Source organism: Mesocricetus auratus, unplaced genomic scaffold (assembly GCF_017639785.1).
Source record: "Mesocricetus auratus isolate SY011 unplaced genomic scaffold, BCM_Maur_2.0 Super-Scaffold_100676, whole genome shotgun sequence".
In the NCBI taxonomy this organism is placed as follows: domain Eukaryota; kingdom Metazoa; phylum Chordata; class Mammalia; order Rodentia; family Cricetidae; genus Mesocricetus; species Mesocricetus auratus.
The window spans coordinates 12,996,746-13,022,590 of record NW_024429266.1 but is presented as its reverse complement, the minus strand read 5'-3'; the positions used below and the strand labels follow the sequence as shown (position 1 = coordinate 13,022,590).

The 25,845-nt window shown below is 51.7% G+C and overlaps 2 protein-coding genes across 4 annotated transcripts in view; one reads left to right on the top strand and one right to left on the bottom strand.

Moving 5' to 3' along the window:
- Positions 1–7,103, top strand: part of Tmem63a (transmembrane protein 63A) — a 32,366-nt gene extending 25,263 nt beyond the window's left edge. For 2 of the 3 annotated variants that reach the window (XM_040739118.1, XM_040739117.1), the window contains exons 18-23: positions 925–1,087; positions 2,270–2,375; positions 3,775–3,942; positions 4,511–4,626; positions 4,954–5,016; positions 6,182–7,103. In XM_040739118.1, the coding sequence (XP_040595052.1) occupies positions 925–1,087; positions 2,270–2,375; positions 3,775–3,942; positions 4,511–4,626; positions 4,954–5,016; positions 6,182–6,349 (784 nt within the window). In that variant the 3' untranslated portion in view covers positions 6,350–7,103. Of the gene's footprint in view, positions 1–924; positions 1,088–2,269; positions 2,376–3,774; positions 3,943–4,459; positions 4,627–4,953; positions 5,017–6,181 lie in introns of those variants that run through there. The other variant, XM_040739119.1, reaches the window with a different exon arrangement.
- An 829-nt stretch (positions 7,104–7,932) lies between these two features.
- LOC121137159 (epoxide hydrolase 1) lies at positions 7,933–23,337 on the bottom strand. The gene is made up of 9 exons (XM_040739120.1): positions 23,024–23,337; positions 19,616–19,802; positions 17,040–17,220; positions 14,132–14,359; positions 13,494–13,623; positions 12,683–12,891; positions 10,792–10,900; positions 9,200–9,325; positions 7,933–8,794 (listed from the first exon to the last, which is right to left on the bottom strand). Exons 2-9 carry the CDS (start codon positions 19,796–19,798, stop codon positions 8,593–8,595), a joined length of 1,368 nt encoding a protein of 455 aa, XP_040595054.1. The 5' UTR covers positions 19,799–19,802; positions 23,024–23,337; the 3' UTR covers positions 7,933–8,592.
- Between the last annotated feature and the right edge of the window lie 2,508 nt (positions 23,338–25,845).

Genomic DNA, 25,845 nt, shown 5'->3' with positions numbered 1-25,845 from the left:
CGCCCTAACCCAGACCTGCTATGCCACCATTTCCTCAACGCTCAAGCTGGTCCCGAAAAGGCCTGGAGCTCACCCCGCTGTCTTCCTTCCTCTCCTTCCTCTTACACCGTATCCAGTCCATCAGCAGATCCCCAGTCCATCTCCAAGGAGGCGTGGAATCAGACCCTAACCCTGACCCCCACCCACCAGCCCTCATGCAGTGCACCTCAGAGCTGTCACACTGTCCTCCACGCTGTAGGGGCTTTTCAGCCTCACAATCTGCCCCGCCCCCTGGCCCACTGCTTTCCAGGCCATCTCCCCTCATCCTGTTCCTTGGCAATGCCAGGTCCACAGCTCCATCCATGTGGTTATCTATGACCTCTTGGTGACCTGCCTTTTTGATCAGCCTTCTAAACTCATTGACATTCCCACCCAGCTGGACAGCCCCTCGCCGCCTGCCTTATTGTATATGCCTTTGTTTGTTTGGGTCCCCAGAGAGTGTGTAAATGCAAGTCGGCCGAGTCCAGGGCTTGGGGTTTTGTTTTTTGAGACGAGACAGGTTTTCTCTGTAGCCTTGGCTGTCCTGGAACCTGAAACTCGCTCTGTAGACCAGGCTGGCCTTGAACTCACAGAGATCTGCCTGCCTCTGCCTCCCAAGTGCTGGGATTTTTTTTGTGTGTGTTTGTTTCTTTATTTTATTTTAAATTTGAGAAGAGGTCTTGCTCTGTAGCTAGAAGGGCCTAGAATCATGATCCCCCTGCCTCTGCTGTCTCCATGGAGGGCTTACCAGCATTAGGCTCGATTTTACTCTTAGCTCAGCATAGTAACTGACACCCACAAATGTGTGCCGAATGGGGAGTGCAGGGAAAACCCTCCCAGAGCCCCATTCTTCCAGCTAGGAGGAAGCTCTGGGGTCCCATCTCACAGGCCTGTTGGACCTCCTAGGTGTGTCTTCCTGCCAGACCAGGGCGCCTTCTTTGTGAACTATGTCATCGCCTCAGCCTTCATTGGCAGCGGCATGGAGCTGCTGCGGCTGCCCGGCCTCATCCTCTACACCTTCCGCATGATCATGGCCAAGACAGCCGCTGACCGCAGGAATGTTAAGCAGGTACTGCCTCCCGTCCTCCCCAGGGTTCGCCGCCCGCCCGTGGGCCTCTCAGCGCTCTGGAATAAGTGACAAGAACTGTCTGGGCCCAGGGTCACCTCTGTCTGGAACCTCTTCAGCTTGTGGCAAGCCTTTCTCTAGCCTCCAATCTGAATCATGGGCTGGAAGAAAGAGTTCAGATTTTTGCGGTTTAACCAGTCTGGCCCCACACTATATGACTTTCTCATGCCTCTCATAACGCACCTGACAAAAACAACTTAAGGAAGATTTATGTTGGCCTCCGGTTTTAGGGCACAGTCCGTGGTGGCGGGAAGGTGTGGGGTGGGATCCTGCTCATGCTGGATCCAATTAGGAAGCAGAGAGACATGGTGCTTAGCTGGTGCTTAGCTGCTCTCTCTTTTCCCGCTTTCATTCAGCATGGGGCGTTAGTGCATGGAGTGATGCCACATACCTTGGGGTGGGTGTGGTGTGGTCTTCTCAGTAAGTCTCCCTAGAAATACTTACACAGAGAGCTGTGTCTCCTTGGTGATTCTGAATCCAGTCAAGTTGACAATCACATAGCTAAAAGCTATACGTTCAGTGGTTTAATCACCACCTGCTTAGCAAGAGAGAGCGATGGTATACAACCCTGTTCCTAGGGGTCTCTGGACTCCTAGGAGCACTTCTGATGTCAAAGCTATTTCAGGCTATGGCACTTTTCCAGACCTCCTTAGTTGGGTGGTGTGGGGCCACTGTTTCCCTACGCCTTGGTGAAAAGAAGTAGGAGGCCAGTTGTCCTCTGTGTTTTGGGATGGACGCCACTAATCTCCTTGTTTTGCAATGGTACAAACTGAGCTGGCCCAGGCCACCTGGGCTAGGGTTCAGCAGGGAGACCGTCCTGTCTGTGTGGACTCTCTAGGTGTTTACTCCAGCTTGTATCTGCCCCAGGAGCTCATAGCCCTGTGGTTGGACACAATCACAGTGGAGTCCCATGAGAGCACACACACCATGCCTTGGAAGATCTGGCTGTGAACCGAGAGACTCTGGAGCTGGCTGGAGGAGAGGAAGCCAAGCGATTCAGAATACGCCTACCTAACTAGTTCTCCCCAGCCCTCTGAACTCCTCCCATCCCCATGCTTGGAGCACATAGAAGGCTGTTTGGGGGCAGAACCAACCTGTGAGCTCCTTAACCCTTTCTTTCCCCAGAACCAGGCCTTTGAGTACGAGTTTGGAGCCATGTATGCATGGATGCTGTGTGTCTTCACTGTCATCATGGCTTACAGCATCACTTGCCCCATTATTGTGCCATTTGGTAAGTGGTCCTGCATCAGTCTCAGGGGTTGTGGACAGCTGACTCTTTCATCTGCCTGAGACAGCTTCCACCAGGTCACAGCGGATTCCCAGCAGAGTGACATCTTGTAGTTACTGGAACCACAGCCTGTGACACAAAATTTCCTTTCCTTTCCTAAATGGTTGCTTCTGCTGGCATCTCTCATCATGTCTGGTGTGAGTTTCTATTCTGGCCCGCCATGGTATCTTGTTTGATTTGTATATATATGTATATATGGATGTGTGCATGGGTACATATGGTTGATATTGGGTTGGGTATTTTACTTCTCCTCTCCTCTCCTCTCCTCTCCTCTCCTCTCCTCTCCTCTCCTCTCCCTCTTTCTTCCTTTGATATATATTTTTAAGACAGGGTCTCACTTCATAGCCTTGGTTGGCTTAGAACTCACTATGTAGACTAGACTGGTCTCAAACTCCTGAAGATCTGCCCTCCTGCGCCTCTGCCTCCTGTGTTGGGACTAAAGGTGTGTGTCACTATGCCTACCCTATGATATCTTTCTCTATTACCCTCCGCTATATTTTTTGAGACCATCTCTGTATAAACACAGAGCTCTCTGACCGGCTACTCTGGGGACCTGCCTATCTCCACTTCCTCCTCCCAGTGCTGTGGTTACAGATGTGTCCACCATGCCCAGTGTTTACATCAGTGCTGGGTCTGACCTCAGGTCCTCATGCTTGTGGGAGTCCCCTTACGGACTGAACTATCTCCTCAGTCATGATGTTTATTATTATTTTATCATCATCATCACCATCATCATCTAGATCATACTTTATAAAGCATGCTATGGTCTTGCTGTGTTGTAGCACAAATCGGCTTCAAACTCGGAACCCTCTGCTTCAGTGTCCCAAACACTGGGGTTGTAGCTGTTTGTGCCACCATGACTGGCTCTTCTTAATATGGTCTAATTACTTAATTAAGGGCTAGAGAAAATGGCTCAGTGGTTAAGAACATATATTGTTCTTGCATAGGACCTGAGTTCGATTCCCAGCACCCACAACTGCCTGAAAGTCTAGCTTCAGAGAGCTGCCCTCTTTCACCGCCTTGGTCACACCCACAAACACACACATTCACATAAACAGATAGTGAAATAAAATAGAAGCATTACTTTTTGAGGCAGGGTCTCACTGTATAGCTCTGCTGTCCTGGATCTCGCTCTGTGGACCAGGTTGGCCTCAGTCTCACAGAGATGCTCCTGCCTCTGCCTCCCCTGTACCGGGACTGTGGCCCAGTTGACCCCCAGCTCAGTGGCCCAGCCGACCCCCAGCTCAGTGGCCCAGCCGACCCCCAGCTCAGTGGCCCAGCCGACCCCCAGCTCAGTGGCCCAGCCGACCCCCAGCTCACAGCCCCCCCCCCCCCTTTGCAGGCCTCATCTACATCCTGCTCAAGCATATGGTGGACCGGCACAACCTGTACTTCGCTTACCTCCCGGCCAAGCTGGAGAAAAGGATCCACTTTGCTGCTGTGAACCAGGCCCTGGCTGCCCCCATCCTCTGCCTCTTCTGGCTTTTCTTTTTCTCCTTCCTCCGTCTGGGTAAGGGGCACTCTGCTTTGGACCCCGTGCCAACAGCCTCGTTTCCTCATGCCCACAGTGGGTCAGTCACTAACGACTTTCACAGCATCAGCATGGTAGAGCATGGTGCTCCTGGGAGAGGTCTGGTTGCTGCGGTGTTGACAGCCTGGCCAGTGAGCTAGCTCAGGTGTGACATAGCTCCAGAAACCCCCACGGAGGAGGCAGCTCCTGTATCCGTCCTGGGGGCACTGAGCCAGGGCCTGTGAGACTCTACAGTCACCCCCAGGTAGTCCCTGTCCTGTCTAGCCCTAGGCTCCAGAGGCTGGTCCCAGCAATCCCACCTTCAAATGACCACTTACTTGGTGTCCCAGAATTCAAAACCTGGCTAGGGATGATTCTAGCCATCACATGGGTTCTATACCCTGTGTGCTGCTGGCTGTGGGGACACCGTTCTGATTGTTGGAGTGAGGGGCAGGGGTGGGGGCTAGGGAGCAGTCGCCCACAGTTTGGGCACCAGGCCTGGCCCTTTCCTCAACAGAGCAATCATGATAGGAAGTCCCCTGCCTCAAGGCTGCGCCTGTGTTCCCAGGTCTGAAGGCCCCCGCCACTCTGTTCACCTTCCTGGTGGTGCTGCTCACCATTCTGGCCTGCCTGCTCTACACCTGCTTTGGATGCTTCAAGCACCTGAGTCCGTGGAACTACAAGGTACCCAGCTGTCTGCCGTGCCTCAGGGTGGGCTCTGAGGACTGCAGCGGCTCTCCCCCCCTCAGGGTGGGCTCTGAGGACTGCAGCGGCTCTCCCCCCCATGGGACGGCAGTACCAGCCTTCCCCAGCTTTTCTTTGGGCGTAGGGTGTGATGTGGCTTTCCTCCCTCCCCTCTCCCAAGCCCCTGCCCCTCCCTCAGTTGAGCTGCTGGGCGCCTGGTGCCGGTTGGTCCCATTATTCTGCGGGTTACCAGTCTCTTTGTTTGGGGAGACGTTGGTTCAGAGAGACTGGCTATGTTGATCATTTTGTCCCTGCTGTTGTCCACAGACGGAAGAATCAGCCGGTGACAAAGGAAGCGAAGCAGAGGTCCACGTGCCCCCACCGTTCACAGTAAGCTGTCTGCGTTTCTGCCCCACAGTGGCTACTTTGTCACTCTGATTGTAAGGTCCCATCCAGAGAAGCCATAGGATTGTGCTGGGACAGTTCTGGCTGAAAACAAATGCCAGGTCAGGTGGCAGGCTAGTTTTGAATGAATGGCGGTAGAGAGGACTCCCCAGTCAGTCAGGATGCTGCACGGGCACACCAGAGGCCGCCTTGGCCGCCGAGGCCAACCCCGCCAGTGGGTGCCCATTTTTCTCTGGGCTACAGTGCCCTGCTCGCTTGACCTCTCTCATTGCACTGCCTGGAGAGTCGGGCCTTTAGTGCGGCCGCGTCAGGAGGGCCTGTGCTTGGGTGCAGCTTCGTCACTGGTTATTCAAGTGCCTGTGTGGGGTCCTGTGACAGCTATGGGAGACTTTTACCCTTTGGAGCTCAGCAAATGCATAGAGCACTTGTTCCAGAAGGGGGCGCCAGGTGGGAAAGGCCCCCTCTTCCTGGCTTTCCCTGCCTCCATCCTCCAGGGTGCTACCTCAGGGTAGAGCATTGTCCCTGAGCCCCAGATGGTAGAGTGGTGACTTCTGACCATTCTAACAGATGGGAGGGTGGGACGGACACTGGCTGTCCTGCTCAGCCTTACTCCTTCCAGCAGCTACCTTCCTGGGGTAAAAGCCTCCCCTTACGGTCTGTCCTCGGACAAACCCCTGATTACTAGGTACTCGGGAGCATAATTACCCAGAAACACCCTCGGCCCTGTCAGCCAGCAATGAGAGCAGGCTGTGTGGAAATTGGGGATCCCTCATTTACAGCTGGGCCTGGGAGGATGCATAGCTGACAGACACATGTCTGTACAGTCAGCCTGGCTCCCAAATAAACTGAGACGGTCACCCAGAATACAGTAGCAGGAAGGGGTGTTTCCTCTTAGAATGAGAGGAGCTCGCTCTGTTCTTTCAAGGATCATGAGAGCTGGGCTGCAGGCTGATTGCCATTTTGCTTGGCTGCTGAGAAATACACAGCTGGCTTGTTTTGGGCCCAGATGCCCCATGTGAATGCTATTTCTTGGCACACACACACACACACACACACACCTGTCGGGAGAGAGGGTAGCACAGGGCATGACCAGGGTATGGAGTGTCAGGCCTGCCACCCTCCAGGATCTGACTCTTGAATTTGCCAACAGCCCTATGTGCCTCGGATTCTGAATGGCTTGGCCTCTGAGAGGACGGCTTTATCCCCGCAGCAGCAGCAGACCTACGGTGCCATCCGTCACATCAGTGGGACTCTTCCTGGGCAGCTCGTGGCTCAGAACCCTAGCGACAGTGTGGCCAGTATCTACCAGGAATCCTGAGAGCGGGCAAGCTGCTGGTCGGGCAGGCTCAGGGCACTCAGGAGGACTGAGCGACAGAAGGGATTGGGGCCCAGATAGGCTCTTGAGTTCTTTCCTGTTTTGAAGCTCCTGTCTTGTGAGAAGAAGGTAACTAGTGGGTCATGGGGGCTCAGGTCCTTGGCTGAGGGTGTACCGTGTGGCTGCTGTCCCTAAGAGCCATCTGCAGGCTGCTTTTCTGGTTCTAGCGTGGGGAACACCTGCGGCTCCCGCCCTCGTGTGGCCATATGAGGCTATGCACATTCCTTCCATTCACTTGGCAAGGGCACGGCTCTGTAGGTGGGATGATGTTCTTGTGGTTTGTAGACAAGATCACGTGTTGGAATTTTGCCCGAGGCTAATCAGAGTTGAAGACTATCAGTTGATGGGGAGGTGTGTCCAGGAAAGCCCAGGAACGAACACTGCTTAGCCTTCTGCAAGCTGATACATCGCTAATGACCAGCGAAGCCCGCAGTAGCTGGGTCTGAGATGGAGCTCATGCGGGGTCCTACAATGCTTCCCCAGCTTGCAGCCCCTTTTCAGGGATCAGCGGACAGCAGCTGGGACCCAAAAGTATCATGTCCTTGCTGACAGCAGCAGGGCATCAGGCTCCTACCCACTGGCTGTGTAATCACCTCTGCACCTGCTGTGCCTCTGAGATCCTGTGACTGGGGTCACCCCGCAGTAGGCAGGGACATTGAGAACCGCTAATAAAGTGCCCATTGGGCTGGTGGTAGGATCCCATCTCTCATGCTTCTTCCAGGGTAACTCGTGGGTTTCCACACCATGCAGGCATGGTCTAGCCTCTGTCCAAGGTGGGAGGGGCATCACCAAGGGTACCCTGAAATTATGGGGGACAAAGGGGCAGGCAGAGAGAAGAGGGTGCCCCTCCCCTCTTCGGGTAGCTCTTTCTTTTTCCAGAGTGGGTTCTGGGCTTGGGCCATAGGGGACAGGCTGAGGCTGAGGGCCTACAGGGGACAGAAGAGGTGTGACAAGACATGTGTGGATGGGTGGGAATTAGCAATCCAAGGCTCAGTGAGGGTGCGGGCCAGGGCAGGGCTGTGGTTAGATCGGAAGCCAACCACTTGGTTCTGCCTCCGTCCCTTACCACAGAGTCCCTCACCACAGACCAGGCAGGATCTGCCACGCCTCTCTCACAGGTCTGGCGAGCCTTGACCACCAGAGTCTTTTCACTTCAGCCAGCCTTTCCTCCACAGGCTTGAGCTTCGTGAGTGTCTGGGTGGTGCCAGCATGAGTCTGGGGCCTGTGGGTGCAGAGTGGCCCTGGCCAGTGGCTCTTTCTAGCTGCTTCCCCTGCCTTTGCCAGTCTGGACTGATTCTTGGAGCCCATTTGGCACCAAAGCACAAGCAAAAGTGTGAGCTCCCCACAGGGAGGAGAGTCCTGCGTGGGTTGTAGTTTCGTGCAGCTGTGCTTAGAAGCGAAACCATTTGTCACCAAGGCCGCATTGCTTAACACAGGCCCATAGCATGCCAGGTAAACTTCAGAAACAATGCCGCAGGTGCCGTAGACAGGCGCACACAAATTCTGCTGTGCTGTGACTCACAAGGGGTTCTTAGAGGGAGTTCTTTGCAAGTGGGGAAGGTTCTAGCTTGAGTGCTAGGAGTCAGGGGGGCAAGAAGGCACCAGGTAAGAGTGAAATCAAAATTCAAAGTTGCCTTGGGTCTTGGCAGCAGGGGTTGCTTGCCCACAGCGATGGTGGAGGGAGCAGCTGTGAGGATAGAGTTGTTAACTCTCCCCCCACTGCCCCTCCTCTGTAGGAGGCGTGGCTAGATCTCTCCAGAGCTGGGGCACCTGGTTCTTAAAGTGGCCTTGTGTTTTTTTTCTAAGATTTATTTATTTATTCATTAATCATGTGTGCAGCATTCTCCCTGCATGTCTGCCTGCACTCCAGAAGAGGGCACCAGATCTCATTACAGATGGTTATGAGCCACCATGTGGTTGCTGGGAGTTGAACTCAGGTCCTCTGGAAGAGCAGCCAGTGCTCTTAACCTCTGAGCCATCTCTCCAGCCCTCAAGTGGCCTTGTACTTTAAAGTCTGTGACCTAAAGTGGGGGTGGTGAGAGGTGGAGGCTTGCACCCAGGCTCCTGGAGCCTGCAGGGCACAAAAATGTAAGCTCACTCCTCAGAAAGGGAGCATCTTACTGAAGGGAGACGGGGGTGGGGGGTGCCAGGGCCGCTGCTGAGGGTGTGGTTGATCCCGGAGGATGTCACTGTCTCTCTGCCAGGGACACGAACTTGCGGATGTCCTGGGCCAGAAGCTTGGGCTCCTCGAAGGCAGCAAAGTGGCCCCCACGCTCCATGTAGGAGTAGGAGATGAGCTTGGGGTACTTGACCTTCACCCACTTTTCTGGAGCGTGCAGTAGCTCTGAAGGGAAGGCAGCATAGCCAGTGGGCACAAAGACCTTCATCCTGTGGGGAAGACCGGTTGCTGAGGATTAGGGCTGAGGTGCTGCTCTCATGTCCCTAAAGCAGGGCTAGGGCCTCAGGGCTGAGGGAGGCCTTGTGGAACCGTAATGACAAGGTTAGACTCAGGAGTCAGCCATTCTGCTACAGCCAGTTTCTACTTACTAAGGACTCTGCCTGGGAGGACCACGGAACAGGTCATGCCAGCCTCTAAACACCCACTTGGCTAGTCTGTTTCCTCGCTGTCACCTGAGGGTCTCCATATAGACCTTGCAATTCCCAATGCCTCTGTCCCCACAGACCAGGACCCCAAGACCATCCGCTGTCCTTCTTATCTTGACATCACACCTTCAGATTAAAGTCCACATAGTTCCCAGCCCCAGCCCCCTCTCCCTGCTCAGCCAGGCTTACCCTTCATGCCTATGGACCATGATGCCCTGGCCCATGTTCTCCTTGTAGAAGCGCTGGGAGGAGACAATGGTTCCTGTTGTCCAGTAGATCATGATGTTAGTCAGAAGATCTTCCAGGGAGAACTTCCTGGGAAAGCGCACAGTCCAGGCTCAGTGCCAAGGCCCCTGCCTATCTGGCTTTCCTCAAACGACCCGTGTCATTTTCTCCCTGAGGTTGACTGGGTCAAGGTCCTCCGTTTCTAGGCGGATAGCTAGTGTAGAGTGCTGGCCACAGTAGACATCGAGTTCTAAATTCCTCACCAGCCTGCATTCATGAATTCTTCTCTCACCCTGTCTCCACGGGAAGCAGCATCACCCCGTCTCACCACCAGGTGGCGCCTGCACGCCTAGGAGTTTTGAGCAAGAGGAGCTCGCCCCAGCTCCCGACTCCACCTTCTCCAGGGCTTTCCAGGTCTCTGCTCACATACCTGCCCTCCAGGGATCATTCTCCCATGCCAGTTCAGGGTTCCAGGTTTCTCAATGTAATGAATTCTGGCTTAGGGTCCTAAGGGATTTGAAATCCCTGGTCTCCTGGGTATCCCTCAGGAGCCAGCACACAAACAGGCTTGAGGTGATGAACCAAGAGTCAAGGACCCAGGTGCCAGTCTTGGCTGTCGTGCTAAAGAGCCTTGGGACTCTGGCAGCTGTTCTAGGCCATGCCTGTGTCTCAGTCTGTCCTCTGGTAAAACAGCATGAATGAGACTTGGAAGACATGGAGGGACATCATTCAAGCACAATAGAAAGCCATGGGTCCCTTGCTCTGACAGCATGTCAATCAATGTGATGATTTTGTTGTTGTTTTGTTTTTTTGAGACAGGGTTTCTCTCTGTCCTGGCTGTCCTAGGACTCACTCTGTAGACCAGGCTGGCCTAGAACTCACAGAGACCTGCCTGCCTCTGCCTCCCGAGTGCTGGGACTAAAGTCGTGGGCCACCACCACCCATCCATTTCTTGACAACTGACTGTATCTGAATGTTGTGACTGCTGAGGCAAGAGCAGGCACAGAACAGTGTTTCTGCCCCAGGGCGTAGCCTGTCCCATTTCATTTTCTCTTCCTGCCCACTGCCACTGAAAGAAAGGCATAGACCCTGGCGACTCTGGGTCAGAGCAAAATCCTGCACCAGGATTGGGAACAGGACGAAGGCCCTGTACATGGTGCAGCTTCCAGAACATTGGAGATGGTTCCCAGGCTTTCCCACAGCCCTCTCTTAATTAGGATCTAACACAGAATCTAACCTACAGTCTGTCTCTGTCGACGCGCTGGCTGAGAGGCCCTGCTGGTCTGCAATAAAGGTTGCTCACTGTCCCGAATACTCCTTGCCTGTAGCGGGACCTGTTGAGTTCTGAGTCCTACTGAACAGGACATTTGTCCTGTGGGTGTCTCCATCTCTCCATCCTCCACCCAGGGTCCACCTGGTCACAGGTGGGGTGACAGTACATTTAGGACAAAGACAGAGGAGCTTGCTGTCCCCCTATAGAGGACCTGGATCAGGAATGAATGGTGGGCGGGGAGAGGCAGAGCCTGGGGCCTTGCAGCAGGGCGGGGGGGCCTCACCTCTCCAGACCTCCATCCTCCAGGTCACGGTATTCTGACTTGGTCCAGGTGGAGAACTTTTCTAAGATGTAGGCAGCCAGGCCCACAGGCGAGTCGTTCAGGGCACAGCCTGGATGGGAAGGAGAAAGGCAGGGATTGAAGCCTGGCCCCGGGGAGTATGACTGGAGGACGGACGTGCCAGGCTGGCTCAGTGTTGTGCCAGGCAGAAGCCCTGTTCCCAACACAGTCCTGCCATGTGTCCCACATCTGGAGCCCTTGAAGCCCTTGTAGGACCATCTGGTAAATGGGTCCAATCCTCCCCATGATCTCTCTCTCTCTCTCTCTCTCTCTCTCTCTCTCTCTCTCTCTCTCTCTCTCTCTCTCTCTCTCTCTCTCACACACACTCACACACCCACCACACAGACACACACACCCATACCCACACCCACTGCAACACACACCACACACTTACAGACACACATACATACCACACTTTATGAGGCACTGAGCCTTGAACCTGGGGCTTCACATTGGCTAGGGAAGTGCTGTAAAACTCAGCCGTTCATATGCTGTTTCTGTAAAGACGAGGGTTTGGGTCTATATATCCTGATACTTAAAATGAGACACAGGAGACATGGCTCAGAGGGTTAGACACTCACGGCTCTTTCAGAAGACCTGGGTTCAGGTCCTCCACAGGGCAGCTCACAACTGCCTGTTACTCTAGTCCCAGGGAGAAGATTCCTACACACACAATTCATATAATACACTCAGGCACACCACACACACACACACACACACACACACACACACACACACACACACACACAGAAGTAGGAAGAAGGAAAGGAAGAGAAGAAAAACAACCTAAAAGTAGCTAAGGGAGAATCAGTTATAGACATGGCTGAGATAAATACATTCCAGTGACTGAAGCTTCTGGGCATTGGGGCAGAGCTCAGGGATTCGACACCCGCTGACTATGCATGAAGCTCTTCATTGATCCTTACGTCAAACCAACCAAAGACAAAATCATAGAACAAACAAAACAGCCCAAAGCCCCAGACCAAACCAAAACACAAGGCTCAGACCATAGCTCACATGAGTATCTGGAATATGCTGCCACAGGAACTGTGAGATGCTCAGAAATGGGTCCAACAATTCTCAGGTGTTCTTAAGTGGACTAGAGGGCCCTCCCAATGTGACCTTTAGGCCAGTAGTTCTCAACCTTCCTAATGTCCTAATGCTGTGACCCCTTAATGCAGTTTCTCATGCTGAGGTGACCTCCACCCATTCATTGTTTTCATTGCTGCTTCGTAACTGTCACTTTTCTACCGTTACAAATTGTCATGTAAATAGTTTTTGGAGACAGAGGTTTGCCAAAGAGGCTGAACCCCACAGGGTGAGGCCCGCTGCTTTCAGAGACCCATCCACCCTTGCTACTGAGTCACCTCATGGCTCAGTGAAGCACAGAAAATCCAGAGTAGTGCAGACGATTCCTGTCTGCAGAGATGAACAGATGCATTCCCAGTGATCTTATAATCACTCTGTAGATGAGCTTTGCATTCATTAAAAGACTGGGTTGTAAGCCAGGCAGCGGTGGCACATGCCTTGAATCCCAGCACTCAGGGACAGACAGATTTCTGGATTCAATACCAGCCTGGTTACCAGTGAATTCCTGGACAGCCAGGGCTACCCAGAGAAACGTCTTGAAAAACCAAAAAGGTAAAGAGGAAAACTGGTTTGTGCACCTATCTGCCTTACTGCTGTTAACATTTTCCTGGTTCTCCGTGAATAAATGAATTAAATGTGCTGGAACCTGCTCACTTGATACTGGCTGGGAAACTGCCAGCTTTTCAGCCCCTGCCCCAACCCACCCAGGCTTCCCTCGGGGTTTGCCTCTCATGAGCATACGTACCCACGGTGTCTGGCTTGGTGGCCTGGATGTGTAGGTAGCCACTCTCCCTCATGATGCTGTGGAAAACCTTCTCCTTGAAGGGGTACAACAGCTCGATATCCCTCTCAGTGTAGCCAAGAAATCTCCCAAAACGCGGGCCCAGGAGAGGGGTCATGGAGTAGATATTTTTTGTAATGAAAGCTACATTCAAGTGCAGGCCTTTCACGTGGCTGTGGGCAGGGAAATAAAGGCACAGGTGAGCTTGGCTGCCACGAAGGACATGGGAGAGAAGATGGAGGAGGACAGGGGCAGGCCACAGAGTTGAAGAGCACAAGCCAGCCTCCTGCAGCAATCTGTCCCATGGGGAATACATGGGTTTGGAGGTGAGGGACAGGGAAGGACAGTTTCTACAGAGTTCTGATCCGGGCTGTTCCGGAGTCTGCCACCATGAAAGTCTATCAAGTGTGTCCATCCTGCAGCCCATGGACCACATATGTACTAGGAAAGGTATGAATTGCCACTCAGTCCATTACAGGTGGCATCAGATTGCAGTGTCAGAAAGTTGGACATCCATGATGTCGCCTGCATCTCTGCTCCCTGGGCTTTGCCTGGGTGCCTGTTCACAGGCACCACAAGCGTGTTATCCCAGGAGGAGGGTGGGGTCAGTGTGTTCCATTCTTAGATGCTGGTGGGAGGAGAATCCCCTCTTCTGCACTGGGTCACCATGGAGGACTTGACTTAGAGGGAGCTCCAAGTCTGCCTCTGAAGAGGGCCTAGGGTAAACAGATGCTGTATACACACAGATCCTGCCTCTGTGACTTCACTGACTCACTTGGGAACCATCTGGGCCATGTTGGTACAGATGAGGGACCCCCAGTCCCCGCCTTGAATGTAGAATTTCTGGAAGCCCAGACGCGACATCAGCTTGTAGAAGATCCTAGCAGTGGCCACCGTATTGAAACCTGTGTGTGAAGGGGACAGACAGGGGAGTCATGGCCATGTCTTTGGAGTACTCAGGCACTGTGAAGTCTCCCAGACCGTCTTTCCGTCAAGCTGGGACAACAGAACCCTGCAGCAGGCTAGAGGGGATCTTAGAGCTGCAGGGAAGTGTCCCCCACACAGGGAAAGGCGATGAGAGCTGTCCTCAGAGCAGGGCAGTGATTCCAGAGCTGCTACTGTGCAGAGCATGGCCAGCCACAGCAGCCCACTCTGCACGGGGCTCTATTAGCCATGCTGGCCTAGGGCAGGACATGGCCCAGGTATGGGGGTGCCCCTGAGCAGTGTAGGCAGCCATGTCTGTCCCCTAGACTTGTGCTCCTAAAAAACTGGCCATGTAGAAACTAAAATGTCCCTCAGACTCTTTTTTTCCCCAACCGTCTAGCTACTATGCTTCATCTTAGAATGAAAACATGGTGGCACTTCGGTCATAGCAGGCACAGTCTGGGATGCACCACCCTCCGCACTCTGTACCTTTCTTGCTGGATGCTTCTGAGAAGCCATAGCCAGGAATGGAGGGACAGATGACTTCAAACACATGCTGGTCACTCAGGCCGTGAGCCTTGGGGTCAGTCAGCAGCGGGATGATCTTGTAAAACTCATAGAAGGAGCCGGGCCAGCCGTGCACCATCAGCAAGGGTTTTGGGGTGCGGCCCGAGGGCAGCTGGGGAGGCTTCACGTGGATGAAGTGGATGTCCAGTCCTGGGGACAGAGCACAGTCGGAGTGAGGGGCGGAGCATCAGGGTGAGGGGCGGAGCATCAGGGTGAGGGACAGAGGGTCCTGCTGTAGTGGAGGCTGAGGCCCTGGGGATCTTGTTTTCCTGTGTGCCATCCCTGGAAGAGAGTAAGTGCTGTGCCCTTGGTGTCCCCAAGGCACTGATGACAGTAACAACAGGTCTCACTGTGGGGTGCCTACTGCGTGCTCTGGCTACATGCATGTCCTCACTGACCTCCCAGTCACGTTAGAGTGTGCTCTCTGGAGGGCAGAGATGGTCTGGGAATGCACTTCCGGGTTCCCATGGCCCAGGACAGAGCCTGGCTTACAGCAGGGCTCCCTAAACACTTGTTCACTGAGAACACATGGGGGGTGGAGAGGCCCAGGTACCCAGCAACAATGGGTTGCACCCAATAGAGCACTGCAGTCCTGTGAAGTGACTGTCACCGCGTGCTCATCTAATGTACAGAAGAGTCCACTGGTAGATGCTGAAAGCAAATCGCCATGTCATGATCCAGGTTTTGCAAAAGTTGGCCTAAGATCTATCAGTGAACCAGGCGTCAGAGCTTGGAGAAAGAGGGACCTGGAAAAGTCCATTGTGAGGCAGGGGTGTGGCAACAAATGAGGCAGGAGTCTTCTCGGACCAAACCTATACCAGGGAGCACGGAAAAGGAGTCTAGTTGGAGACCTGTTGCGCCCGGGGACTGAGGCCACCAAACAGCACTGTTGGCTGGTACAGAGGATCACAACCCTGGTCCAGCAGAACACCCTGCAAACCAGGCCCAGCACAGGCTGCCAGGCCTGCTACATCACACAAGGTCACCCAAGGTGAGCTCAAGGCTGGAACTGTCCCCTTTGAGCATCTGTACCCTGAGGAGACTTTGTGCTGTAACACTCTAGTAACGATAGTTACTAGGCAGACAGTGAGTCGAAGCTGTGCTCCCAAGCCTGCCACCCCTGGAAGGAAATATTGCTTAGTGCCATCCTGGGCATTGCCTGCCCTGCTTCCTCCTCCGCTGGCCGCTTGTCCTAAAGTCAGGTTCTGTGTATTTTGCCACAAGAGAATGTGAACTTGAAGTTTACACAGTGGCTCTGGCTTTTGTTTCCATACCCGATAGTCTTTAAGGTTTGTGACAGCAGCTGTGACTTGTGACTTGATGGAGAATCATCTAGGAGAGAAGTCTCAATGAGGGATTATCTAGATTAGGTTAATTAAGGTGGGACCCCACCAGCCCATGGCCTGGCCTGCTGGACTGAATCAAAAGAATGAAGGGATTCATTGCTCTGTGCTCCTTGACTGCAGACGCAGGGTGACCAGCTGCTTCAGGCTCCTCCTACAAGGATGTCATCATGATGGCCAGCACCCTTGAACAGTTAGCTGAAATAAACCCTTCCCTCCTTAAGCTGGTGTGTGTGTGTTTGTGTGTGTGTGTGGTGTGTGTGTGTTTGTGTGTGTGTGTGGTGTGTGTGTGTGTGTGTGTGTGTGTGAGAGAGAGAGAGAGAGAGAGAGAGAGAGAGAGAGAGAGAGAGAGAGAGAGAGAGAGAGAGAGAGAGAGAGAGAGAGAGAGAGAGCATGTGTGTTTATTCCAGGGGAGTACATCAGGAGTCCTTTTCTTTTTTTTATTTTAATTTTTAAATTTAAATTTTAATTAGAAACAAGGTTGCTTCACATGTCAATTCCAGGTCCCTCTCCCTTTCCCTCCCCTCCTCCCACGCCCTCCCACCAACTTCCCCAGCACCCTCTCATTTCCCCAGGGAGGGTGAGGCCCTCCATGGAGGTGTCCATTGTCTGTTATTTCATCCAGGGCAGGACCTAGACCCTCCTCCAAGAGTCCAGGGTGAGAGTGCATCTCTCATTGTTGGATGGGCACCCAAAGTCCATTTGTATACCCGGGATAAATACTGATCTACTACCCAAGGCCCCATAGATTACCTAGGCCTCCTCACTGACACCCATGTTCAGGGGGTCTTGATCAGTCCCATGCTGGGTTCCCAGCCATCAGTCTGGGATTCAAGAGCTAACTCTTGTCAGGTCAGCTGTTTCTGGGGGTTAAATCAGCCCAATCTTAACCCCTTTGCTCATCAGTCCTCCCTCTCTGTCACTGGTTCCTTGAGTTCAGCTCAGTGTTTAGCTGTGGGAGTCTGCCTCTGCCAGGAGTCCTTCTCTAATATTCTGTTTATTCTTTTAAGAGAGGGTCAACCACTGAACTTGGAACCTGTGTTGTTTTGCCTGGGCTTGGAGCCCCCAAGGATCTCCACCCTCCGACCCCACATTTGTGGGGTTACATCTGTAATATTTATTGCTAACTTGGTTGGTTTGGGGATTACATAGGAGATGTGTAAGGGTGTTTCCATGGAGACTTAAGAGAAGCAAGAAGATCTGCCCGAAATACGGGCAGCATGGGTAATCAAAAGACTGACTAAAATATGGAGGAAAGGAGAAAAATGAGAAGATCACATCCCTTTCTGTTGCTTCTGGACTAGTGATCAAAGATGACATCACCCCCTGCTGCTTCCCTGCCAGGATGGACTTGTATCCTAAAACCAGGAGCCAAAATAAACCCAGTGATGTTTAACTCTGTCAGGCTTTATGTTAGAGCAATAAGGAAAAAACTGCTCCTGTGACTCACACACCCCCTGAGCCAGGCTGGTGATCTGGGAACTCACCTTCAATCTTGGTCTTGAAGTGAGGGTACTGGTTGAGGATCTCCACCTGCTTCCTCCAGTCAAACTCGTTCCTCCAGTAGGACACCACTTTCTTCAGGTAGCTGGAGTTGAAGCCATAGTGGAAGCGACTGCCCTCCAAAGGCGGCGATGCCCGGAAGCCATCGATCCTGTGGTGTAAGTCCTGCAGTGCAGAAGCCAGGGTGGGTGGGCAGAGGCAGGAGAGAGCTGTGTCCACAACTCAGAGTGAGCCCTGCAGCCGCAGATGGACACCATGGAGGGGCCACACAGGGCCATGTGTGTCACCGGAGCCCTGAGAGGCTATGGTTCCCCTGTGGACTCCAGACTCCCTTCCATCTCCCTTTGATTGGGTGGAATGGGAGTGGAGGGAGGGACAGAAGCTTTGCACAGGTCGCCCAGGATGTGTTCTCCTTTAGCTCCACCCAGCCATCTTTTCATTTCTTAGGCATGTGGACAATACTCATTTTTTTCTTTTTTCTTTGTTTCTTTTCTTATTTTTTTTTTTTTGAGACAGGGTTTCTCTATAGCCTTGGTTGTTCTGGAATTTACTCTGTAGATCAGTCTTGCCTTGAACTCAGAGAGTTCTGCCTGCCTCTGCCTCCCAAGTGCTGGGATTAAAGTCATGCATCACCACTGACTAACTCCAATACTCACTTTGAATTCAACGAGCCTACTGTAGAGTAGAGGTTGGTAAACTTTATCAGGAATCACACAGTAAGATTATTAGGCTTTGCAAGATATAGTTTCTCTACTTTCTCCATGCAGCAAAGGAGCTGCCACAGATGACCCCTGCTGTAGCAATGAGGCTGTGGTCACAGATGACCCCTGCAGGACCAGTGAGGGCTGTGTCCCACCAAACTTCCATATATGACTGAAGCTCGAATGCCACACAATCATTGCATTAGCTCCAATTATTAGTTTTCCTTTGGCTTTTGTCCACACTGATCTCAAGATACAAAAGTCATTCTTGACATTGGCCATTGCAAGAAAAAGTCCTAGGCTACATTTGGCCTGTGAGCCATGATGTGCCAACACTCGCTAACAGTTGGATGACTCATCCTAACCCAGTGGGAAAATATGGAGTGCCTAGGAGACAGGTTCTAAGTGTACTGGGTGTGAATCCGGATAACAATCCAGCAACCTACCCGGGCATGCTCATTCCAGGTCACGGGACAGCTCAGGTGCCACCATTCCCAGAGACGTCCCCATGCTCTGGCCTTTCCCAAACAGGTTTGCAGTACTCAGACCTGAGCACCCTGGTTCTCGATCCCTTTCTCCTTGGAACTCGTGTGAACTTTTGTCAGTACATCTGATGACATTGATTCTTACTTGATGGGGGAAGTCCTGTGTATATGTCAATAAAGCACTGTTGTCCAATAGAGAACCAAGATAGATGGGACTAGGAGTCCAGGAGGACTCTGGGAAGGAGAAACACAGGAAGTCGAGATGTAACGCCATGGGGGTAGGAAGCCCGGAAACTTCTCCGGTAATTATGGGGTAATTACTTAAGTCAGAGCTAGCCAGTAAGAAACAAGCAAGGCCCACAGCTTCATAATTAATACAGCATCTTGTGTGTTATTGGGGACTACAGCGTGGCAGAGCCCAGGTGACTGGCAGGGGATAAACCAAAGCGGCTAGCAAGGAAAGGCTTCCCTTTACACTTACTGGTCCTCGGGTCTCCAAATCTTAACACCGAGCATATTCCTTTCTCACTTACCGATGCCGAATGTGTGTGTGAAACTGCATGGGGCGGGGGAGTGGGGTGTGTCTCATCTCCCATGCATTCCATAGAGCGCCTGCGCCAGGTGGGTGCCCAGGCACTTAGGGTGACTAGAAGGATGGGTAGGGCCACACAGTGCTTTCCCCTCCTTGGGCCCTGCTCCGTCCAGCCTCTCCCAGGAGGCTCTATGCTTTGCTCTCTGTCCCTACTAGTCGGCTTCTTGAGACTTCGGGGTTTGGAAATGGCCTTGGAGTTGCAGCTGATTTCTAACCATTCTGCTTGTTCACACAATCTCCTGGGACCCATGACCATGCCATTTTCAGCTTCATTTTTATCCTCTGTGAGCTGAGACAGCGAGCCCCACTGGGCAGCTTGATAAATGTCATGATGGGCCCAGGAGTACCTAGCACACAGTAAAGGCCCACCTGAGGCTGGTCCTGTGATCTCCAGGCTGTTGCATTTCCTGGGGCATCACCTCCTTCTGTAGGTGTGACTGCCACATGGACTCTGGAGCACCTGCTCACTTTTCCCTTCGGGCTATCTCAAGCTCCATCCTTTAGGTTGGTCAAGGGGAGCTGAACTTAGCAGCCTCCTGTGACTATTGTGTATGCAAACAACCCCATCCCCAGCAGTCTTCCTGACACATCCTGGCCTCGGGGAAGGATGGGGAGGCACAGGATGAATGGCACTAAGAAGGCAGACCCCTTCTCTGGGGCAGATTAAGGGTCACTAAAGGGCACAAAGTTCCTTCCCTCCCATACCCTTATCCATATCAGAGAGAAACCCCAGCAGGGATACCTGCTGGTTTTTTGCTCCTGCCTGCAAAAAGGCATCTCACCTTGATCTCCTCATCTGATGTTTCCACCTTGAAAGGTCGGATGCTCTCATCTTCTCTGGTTGAGGGCTTCGACCCTGGGCCCCACCAGCCATCTTCAAGAGGTAAGGTTTCCTCCTTGTCCCGGGAGACAAACCAGTAGATGACAAGGCCCAGCACGGAGGCCAGGAGGAGTTCCAGCCACATGACTCTTGAGAGATTGAATGGGAGAAGAGAAAAAAACAAGCTTTAACATTAATTAAATGTGACAGAAAGGGATTCCCTAGTAGGCCTGCTTAGGAAGCACCAAGTTACATAGAAATAACCTAAACCGAAGGCCCCTTCCTCAGTGGTACTGGAACACAACCATAAGATATCACCTCACCACCTGTCCCTCCTAGACAGTCTAGAGAGCAACAAGAAACTGTTTCAGTTCTGACTTGGTTGGAACTTAGGCATGTTGAGACTGTTACAGTTCTGACTTGGTTGGAACTTAGGCATGTTGAGACTGTTACAGTTCTGACTTGGTTGGAACTTAGGCATGTTGAGACTGTTATAGTTCTGACTTGGTTGGAACTTAGGCATGTTGAGACTGTTACAGTTCTGACTTGGTTGGAACTTAGGCATGTTGAGACTGTTACAGTTCTGACTTGGTTGGAACTTAGGCGTGTTGAATCTGTGTTAAAACTTGCTCACCAGGGCCCCTCCTCTCATCAGAAGGGAGCAAACACTTGAGGAACTGCCTTGAAGTAATGACCTTGAATGCTGTTCAAGTCTGCTTTAAGGCAGTGGAAACCATATTTGTTCCTCAGGCTCTGCGATCAGCTCAATTGAAAAAACAAACAAACAAACAAACAACAAAACAAAACAATAACAACAAAATGCAGCAGAGAGATTACAAAAAACCTTCAGTTTCTGCTTCTGCAACACTTGTCTAATTGCTCAAATATGTTACATGGGGGACCTTAAAGGCCACCTGCAGATGAGAGTGTATGTAAGAGTACATTACAACATCCTATATACAATGTGACAAATTTGTTTCAAGGCCAATGCACACTTTAAAAAGAACTTTTCTGTTTGTCTCTGGGTGCTGGTTGAATTTCTCACTGGGCTGGGTAAATTTCCATTACAAGATGACGGCACAAGAGGACTGACTTAGCCAGGACTTTATGCCTGGCAGGCCAGAGACATGAGCTGCCAATGGGCTCCTCCCTGCCACCTGTCCCATAGACCCCTGGCTTTATTCATGTTTGTCCTGTAAGAAAAATGTCAATGATGACAGAATGAAAGCCTTGCTGCTGCTGCTTCTCCTTCCTCCTCCTCCTCTTCTTTTTTCCAGACAGGGTTTCTCTGTGTAGCTGTGGCTGTTCTGGAACTCGCTCTGTACACCAAGCTGGCCTCACACTCACAGAGATCCACCTGCCTCAGGCTCCCAAGTGCTGGGGTTAAGGCATGCGCCACCATCGATGGCTGACAGCCATGTTTCTTGTCTCAGATGTATTGTTCTACAAGAACCCCAGAGTTTATGAGGAAGGCTCTTCTGCATGGTTATTTGACAGTAGCTGTCACACAAGACAGGCACACCCTAGGCTTGCGGACAGCCGCCACACCTTATATAGAAGTACTTCTTCAAGGTGTCAGCACTGTGACTGTGCACTCCATCTCAGACCGAGGCCACTGTCCTTACAGATCACCATGGCCAAGGGTTGTGTATCTTTTAGTTTCTTTAATCTATTTATTTATTTTTTGTTTTGTTTAATTGCTGTGGCTACAATCCACATTCTTAACCACACGAGGCCAAAACTCTTCTGCTCTTTTCTCAGCCCCACGTTCCTTATTCTGCCTTTAAAAACATCTCTTTGTTCCAGCATCTTCAGCTACGTGCATGGTTTATGATTTATGCGTTCCTGGTGCTGTGCGCCATGTTTTAAATAAACAGTAGCCTTTGGAGACTCTGTTTTTGTTTTTTGTAATTCTTCTGATGGTGGCTCTGGCTATGATCCTCAGGCTGAGCACAAACCCTGGAGTTCCAGCCAACTTCCTGCCTCATCTCCCTAAGACACAGGACAGTGGACAGGGACCACATGTTTGGCTGACATTTTTTATTTTTAGGTCAACAATCCTGAAATTATGTTTTGAAAACTTGGAAACCAACGAGAAGACGAGAAAATCCACCACACTAACACTATGTCATAAAAACCATGAACTATTCCGGGGAAATGAGCATCGTGACTTTGGCATGGTCCTGGATGGGTCCTTGGGGTGCGTTCTGACGCCTGGGGCCTTTGAGGCATCTTGGGCTCCTGAAGCTTCTAGGGAGGCTTTCTGTACACCCAGGTCCCTGGGAGACTTCCCACCGTGTGGGCCTGACGGCAGGGCCTGGGTCTGAGAGTAGAGCTGACTGGGTTCCTTGCTCTGTCCCCGTAGAGGCTACGCAAAAGTAAGCAAGAGCTCAAAGGCTCTGGAAGATGGAGTCCAGTTGACAAACACAGGTCAGGAAGCTCATGTTTGGCCATCCACATCGTCTCTGTGCATTTCCAACAGCTTTATTGAGATAAGATGCACACACTCTTCCTGGTTTCTCCTGGTCCACCCTCCCCTGGGCCGGGTGCAACCACTTCTCGAGTTCTGCGGCTACTCACGGCCTGTGGAAGCTCAGAAAATCCAGTTATGGGTTAATCTCCATTTGTTTGGTTCCTGTGCATTTTTTTCCTCAGAGAGGAGAAAAAATAACTTGGCCTCTGCAAACCAACACGAGGAAGACTCAGCCCAGACTGTGGCCTGGCTCCTCAGCTTCCCTTTTCCCAGGGAACAGCCAGCATTGGCTGTGTTGGAAGAAGTTGGCTGAAACATGAACAGTGTCCTCAGACAGCAGCAGAGGAGGTTTCGTAAGACACAACATATTCAGGGCCTCTGTGACTTTAGGGCATTAAGAAAATGTGAAAAGGAAGGAAGGCAGGGAGGGGGGAGGGGGGAGGAAGGGAAGCAGGAGGGGGAGGGAGGTTGCACAGATTTCTTTCTTTTTTTTTGTTTTCTTTTTAATCCAAAGACACCTGACAGAAATCTTACTCTCTGAGAAGGTGCACAGTGTCCTCTGGAGTCTCCCGTCATTGAAGGTAGGTTAGCATAGGGACCGCGGGAGCACCAGGAGTAAGCGCTCTAATAGCAGGGCAGGTAGGAACAGTTCACCCAGCCTAAGGCTAAAGTCATAACAGATCCTGCTTCCAGAAGGTGAGGCGTACAGTCTTGGCTCCTGTCACAGTCCCTAGCTCCCTGCACTACAGCCAGCACAGACGGCCATGGCTGTTTTGACCCCAGCTGAAGAGAAGCCAACGAGAACAATTCTGCACGACATCATCAGGAGAGCAGCAAGCAGGGGCAGCAGGAAAGATGGACAACCTGTCCAGGGAACTTGGCAATCAGCCCCCCTACCTGACTGCAGCTGGGAGAGGCCGAAAACGCCGCTGTTGCTTTCCTTGTGGGTAGAAGCTCCTGCTTTCTTTTCCTGGACGGAATTATCCCAGCACACTCTGCTGTCCACCAGGGTTCAACGCTGGCCCCTTGAGCTGTCTTCAAGCAGCAGACCTATGGCACTCTGCATCCAGAGCCCTTGGGACAGGCGGTGCAGAGTGAGTGTGAGTCCCTCGGCACTCTCTTTGTAGACTTGCACGCCCCCAATGACTCAGCTAATCTTCTGTGTGCTGCAGGGCGATTATGACTCTGGACTTCATACAGCGAGCTGAACCACATTGACCCAGACACCAGGCGAGTGCCAAGAGATCATCGCTGGACCTCCCTCTAAAGGAAGGGAATCCAGGGCAGAGTGTTAGGACAGCCCACGCCAACTCTGCTCAGCAGACACCCCCTTTTTTTTTTTTTTCCTTTTCGGTGGTGTATTGGTTTTGTGTGGGGAAACCGCAACTTGAAAACCTTATATTGAAATTTCAGCAATAATTCATCATTTAAAACCGTGTGCCACTCTGAGCGGCGTGATAACGACTCCCATTGTCCCACTCCTTCTCAACCCCTTCATAAGCCATGCCTTTGTCCCCGGCATCAACACTGTAACACCAGTTAGTTACTTAGCGGTGCTTAGCTGTCACATCGACTATCACAACATGGCAGAGCAGTGTCCTGATTTCATTTATGACAGCTCCAAAGCTCAGGTCGGGTGACGCTGGCGACAGTGCAGGTGTAGACCGCTGCTAACATCCAACCGGATCATTAGTGGTTGTTAATCCCCACTGGGTCTAATTATAAAGAGCCTTATCATGAGTGTGCATGCATGACCACACATGGAGTATTCTAATACTTTCTTCAGCTTTAGTCTCTTCGCCCCAGGGGTGGAGTTTCTTGGACAGTATTATCTTCCAATCTGACCAAGTGAAGTTACCGCAGAGAACAAAGTAACAGATGTAAAGCGAGATTTAAATTGTTCTCTTACTCTCTAATTAAGATAAGGACGGGACCTTGAGACTCGTGACCTCAGACTACGAGGCAGGTTCGACTACAATGTGTTATTTCCACATCTACCAACCTCCACTCCTTATTTTACAGCGCATAGTAAATGCTGTTCCAGATTAGCCCAGAGCAGCAGCCCGCATTGACCTCCTGCAGGTTGGGTCTCAAGGGTGTATAACCAAGGATGCCTACAGATTCACGAGGACGACACAAGTTGTGGAAGTGCATATAGCCGGGAAACAACTGACCAGTGGGGTGGTGTCACATTGCAACTCTGAGCTGCAGAGCCAATTGATGACTTCAGAGTAGGAGAAAAGTTTTGTTAGTGCTTCATGCGGCAGAAGATTAATACGTAGAAAATACAAAGGATAAAAAAAAAATAGAAGAACAAAAAAAGTCCAATTTATAGGCCAGGCATTGGTGGCACCCGCCTTTAATTCCAGCATTCGGGAGGCAGAGGCAGGCGGATCTCTGTGAGTTCGAGACTAGTCTGGTCTACAGAGCAAGGCCAGGCTCCAAAGCAATACAGAGAACCCCTGTCTTGAAAAAAGCAAACAAATCCAATTTATAAATGGGCTAATGCTTTGAACAGACATGGCTCAAAAGAGGAATAAATGGCCAAAAAACAGGAGGGAAAATGCCCAGTATATTTTGCTATTAACGAATACATTGCCATTCTGATAAAAATGGCTGCTAACAAAATATCTGGAAGTAACTAATCCAAGCGAGGGTGTGGGGGAAAGGAACCTGTATACACTGCTGGTAGCAATGTGAATTAATGCAGCCCCTATGGAAATCAGTGTGGAGGTTCCTTAAGAAACCAACGTTAGAACCACCATATGAGCCAGCCACAGCACTGGATATAAGCCTGGAGGACCATAAGTCAAGACATCACGGATTCATGTTGATTGCTGAATTCTTCAAAAGCCAATTAACCCTAAAGATGAATGGATGAAGAAAATGTGGCATGTACGCACAGGGGTTTTTACTCAGCTATGAAGGTGAATGTCTTCCCAGGCAAATGGGTAGAAGCTGAGGAGTGGCCAGCTGTGGCAGCACGTCCCAGCAGCCGGGATGCAGAGGCAGGCTGGTCTCTGTGAGTCTGAGTCCAGCCTGGGCTCCATAAGGAGACCCGATTTAAAGAAAAGTGTGGCAGTAAGAGACTTGCAATGGTAGGTGTGATGGCTAATCAATTATCAACCTGTTGAGCTCTAAATCCCCCAATGGGTGAATCTCCGGGCATGCCTGTGGGGGATTATCATGACTAGGTTAAGTGAGGTGGGAAGACCTACCCACTGTGTGCAGAACCATTCCCTGAGGTGAAAAGACCTACCCGCCGGGTGCAGGACCATTCCCTGAGGTGGGAAGACCTACCCACTGTGTGCAGGACCATTCCCTGAGGTGAAAAGACCTACCCATCGTGTGCAGGACCATTCCCTGAGGTGGGAAGACTTTCTGTCACAAAAGACCAGGGAACCATGAGTCAAAATCAACGATCTCTTCCTTAAGTTGCTTTGTTAGGGTATTTTCACAGGGCAACGGGAAAAGTAACTAGACAGTAGACAAGAGCGAAGAACCGTGGAGACATGTATAGAGATGCCAACGACGTCTGCCGGAATCCCTGTCTGAGGATTGCTGTGTCAAGGCACACACTGCTGCCCCGCCCCCAGGCTGCTCCTCAGCAGCCTTTTACGTTCTTAAACCCACACTACCTGTGGTGGTCTGAGTGTAACTGGGCCCCATAAACTCACAGGGAGTGTTGTCATTTCCAGGGTCCCACGGCCACCCACGTG

What these genes read in the sequence shown, in the direction of transcription:
- LOC121137159 (XM_040739120.1), bottom strand. Translation starts at nt 19,798, where the DNA reads ATGTGGCTGGAACTCCTCCTGGCCTCCGTGCTGGGCCTTGTCATCTAC. An exon ending in ATGGCCCAGATGGTTCCCAA is followed by an intron (nt 12,892 to 13,493) that starts GTGAGTCAGTGA and finishes CCCTGCCCACAG; the next exon opens with CCACGTGAAAGGCCTGCACT. An exon ending in CACCAAGCCAGACACCGTGG is followed by an intron (nt 10,901 to 12,682) that starts GTACGTATGCTC and finishes CTTCCCATCCAG; the next exon opens with GCTGTGCCCTGAACGACTCG.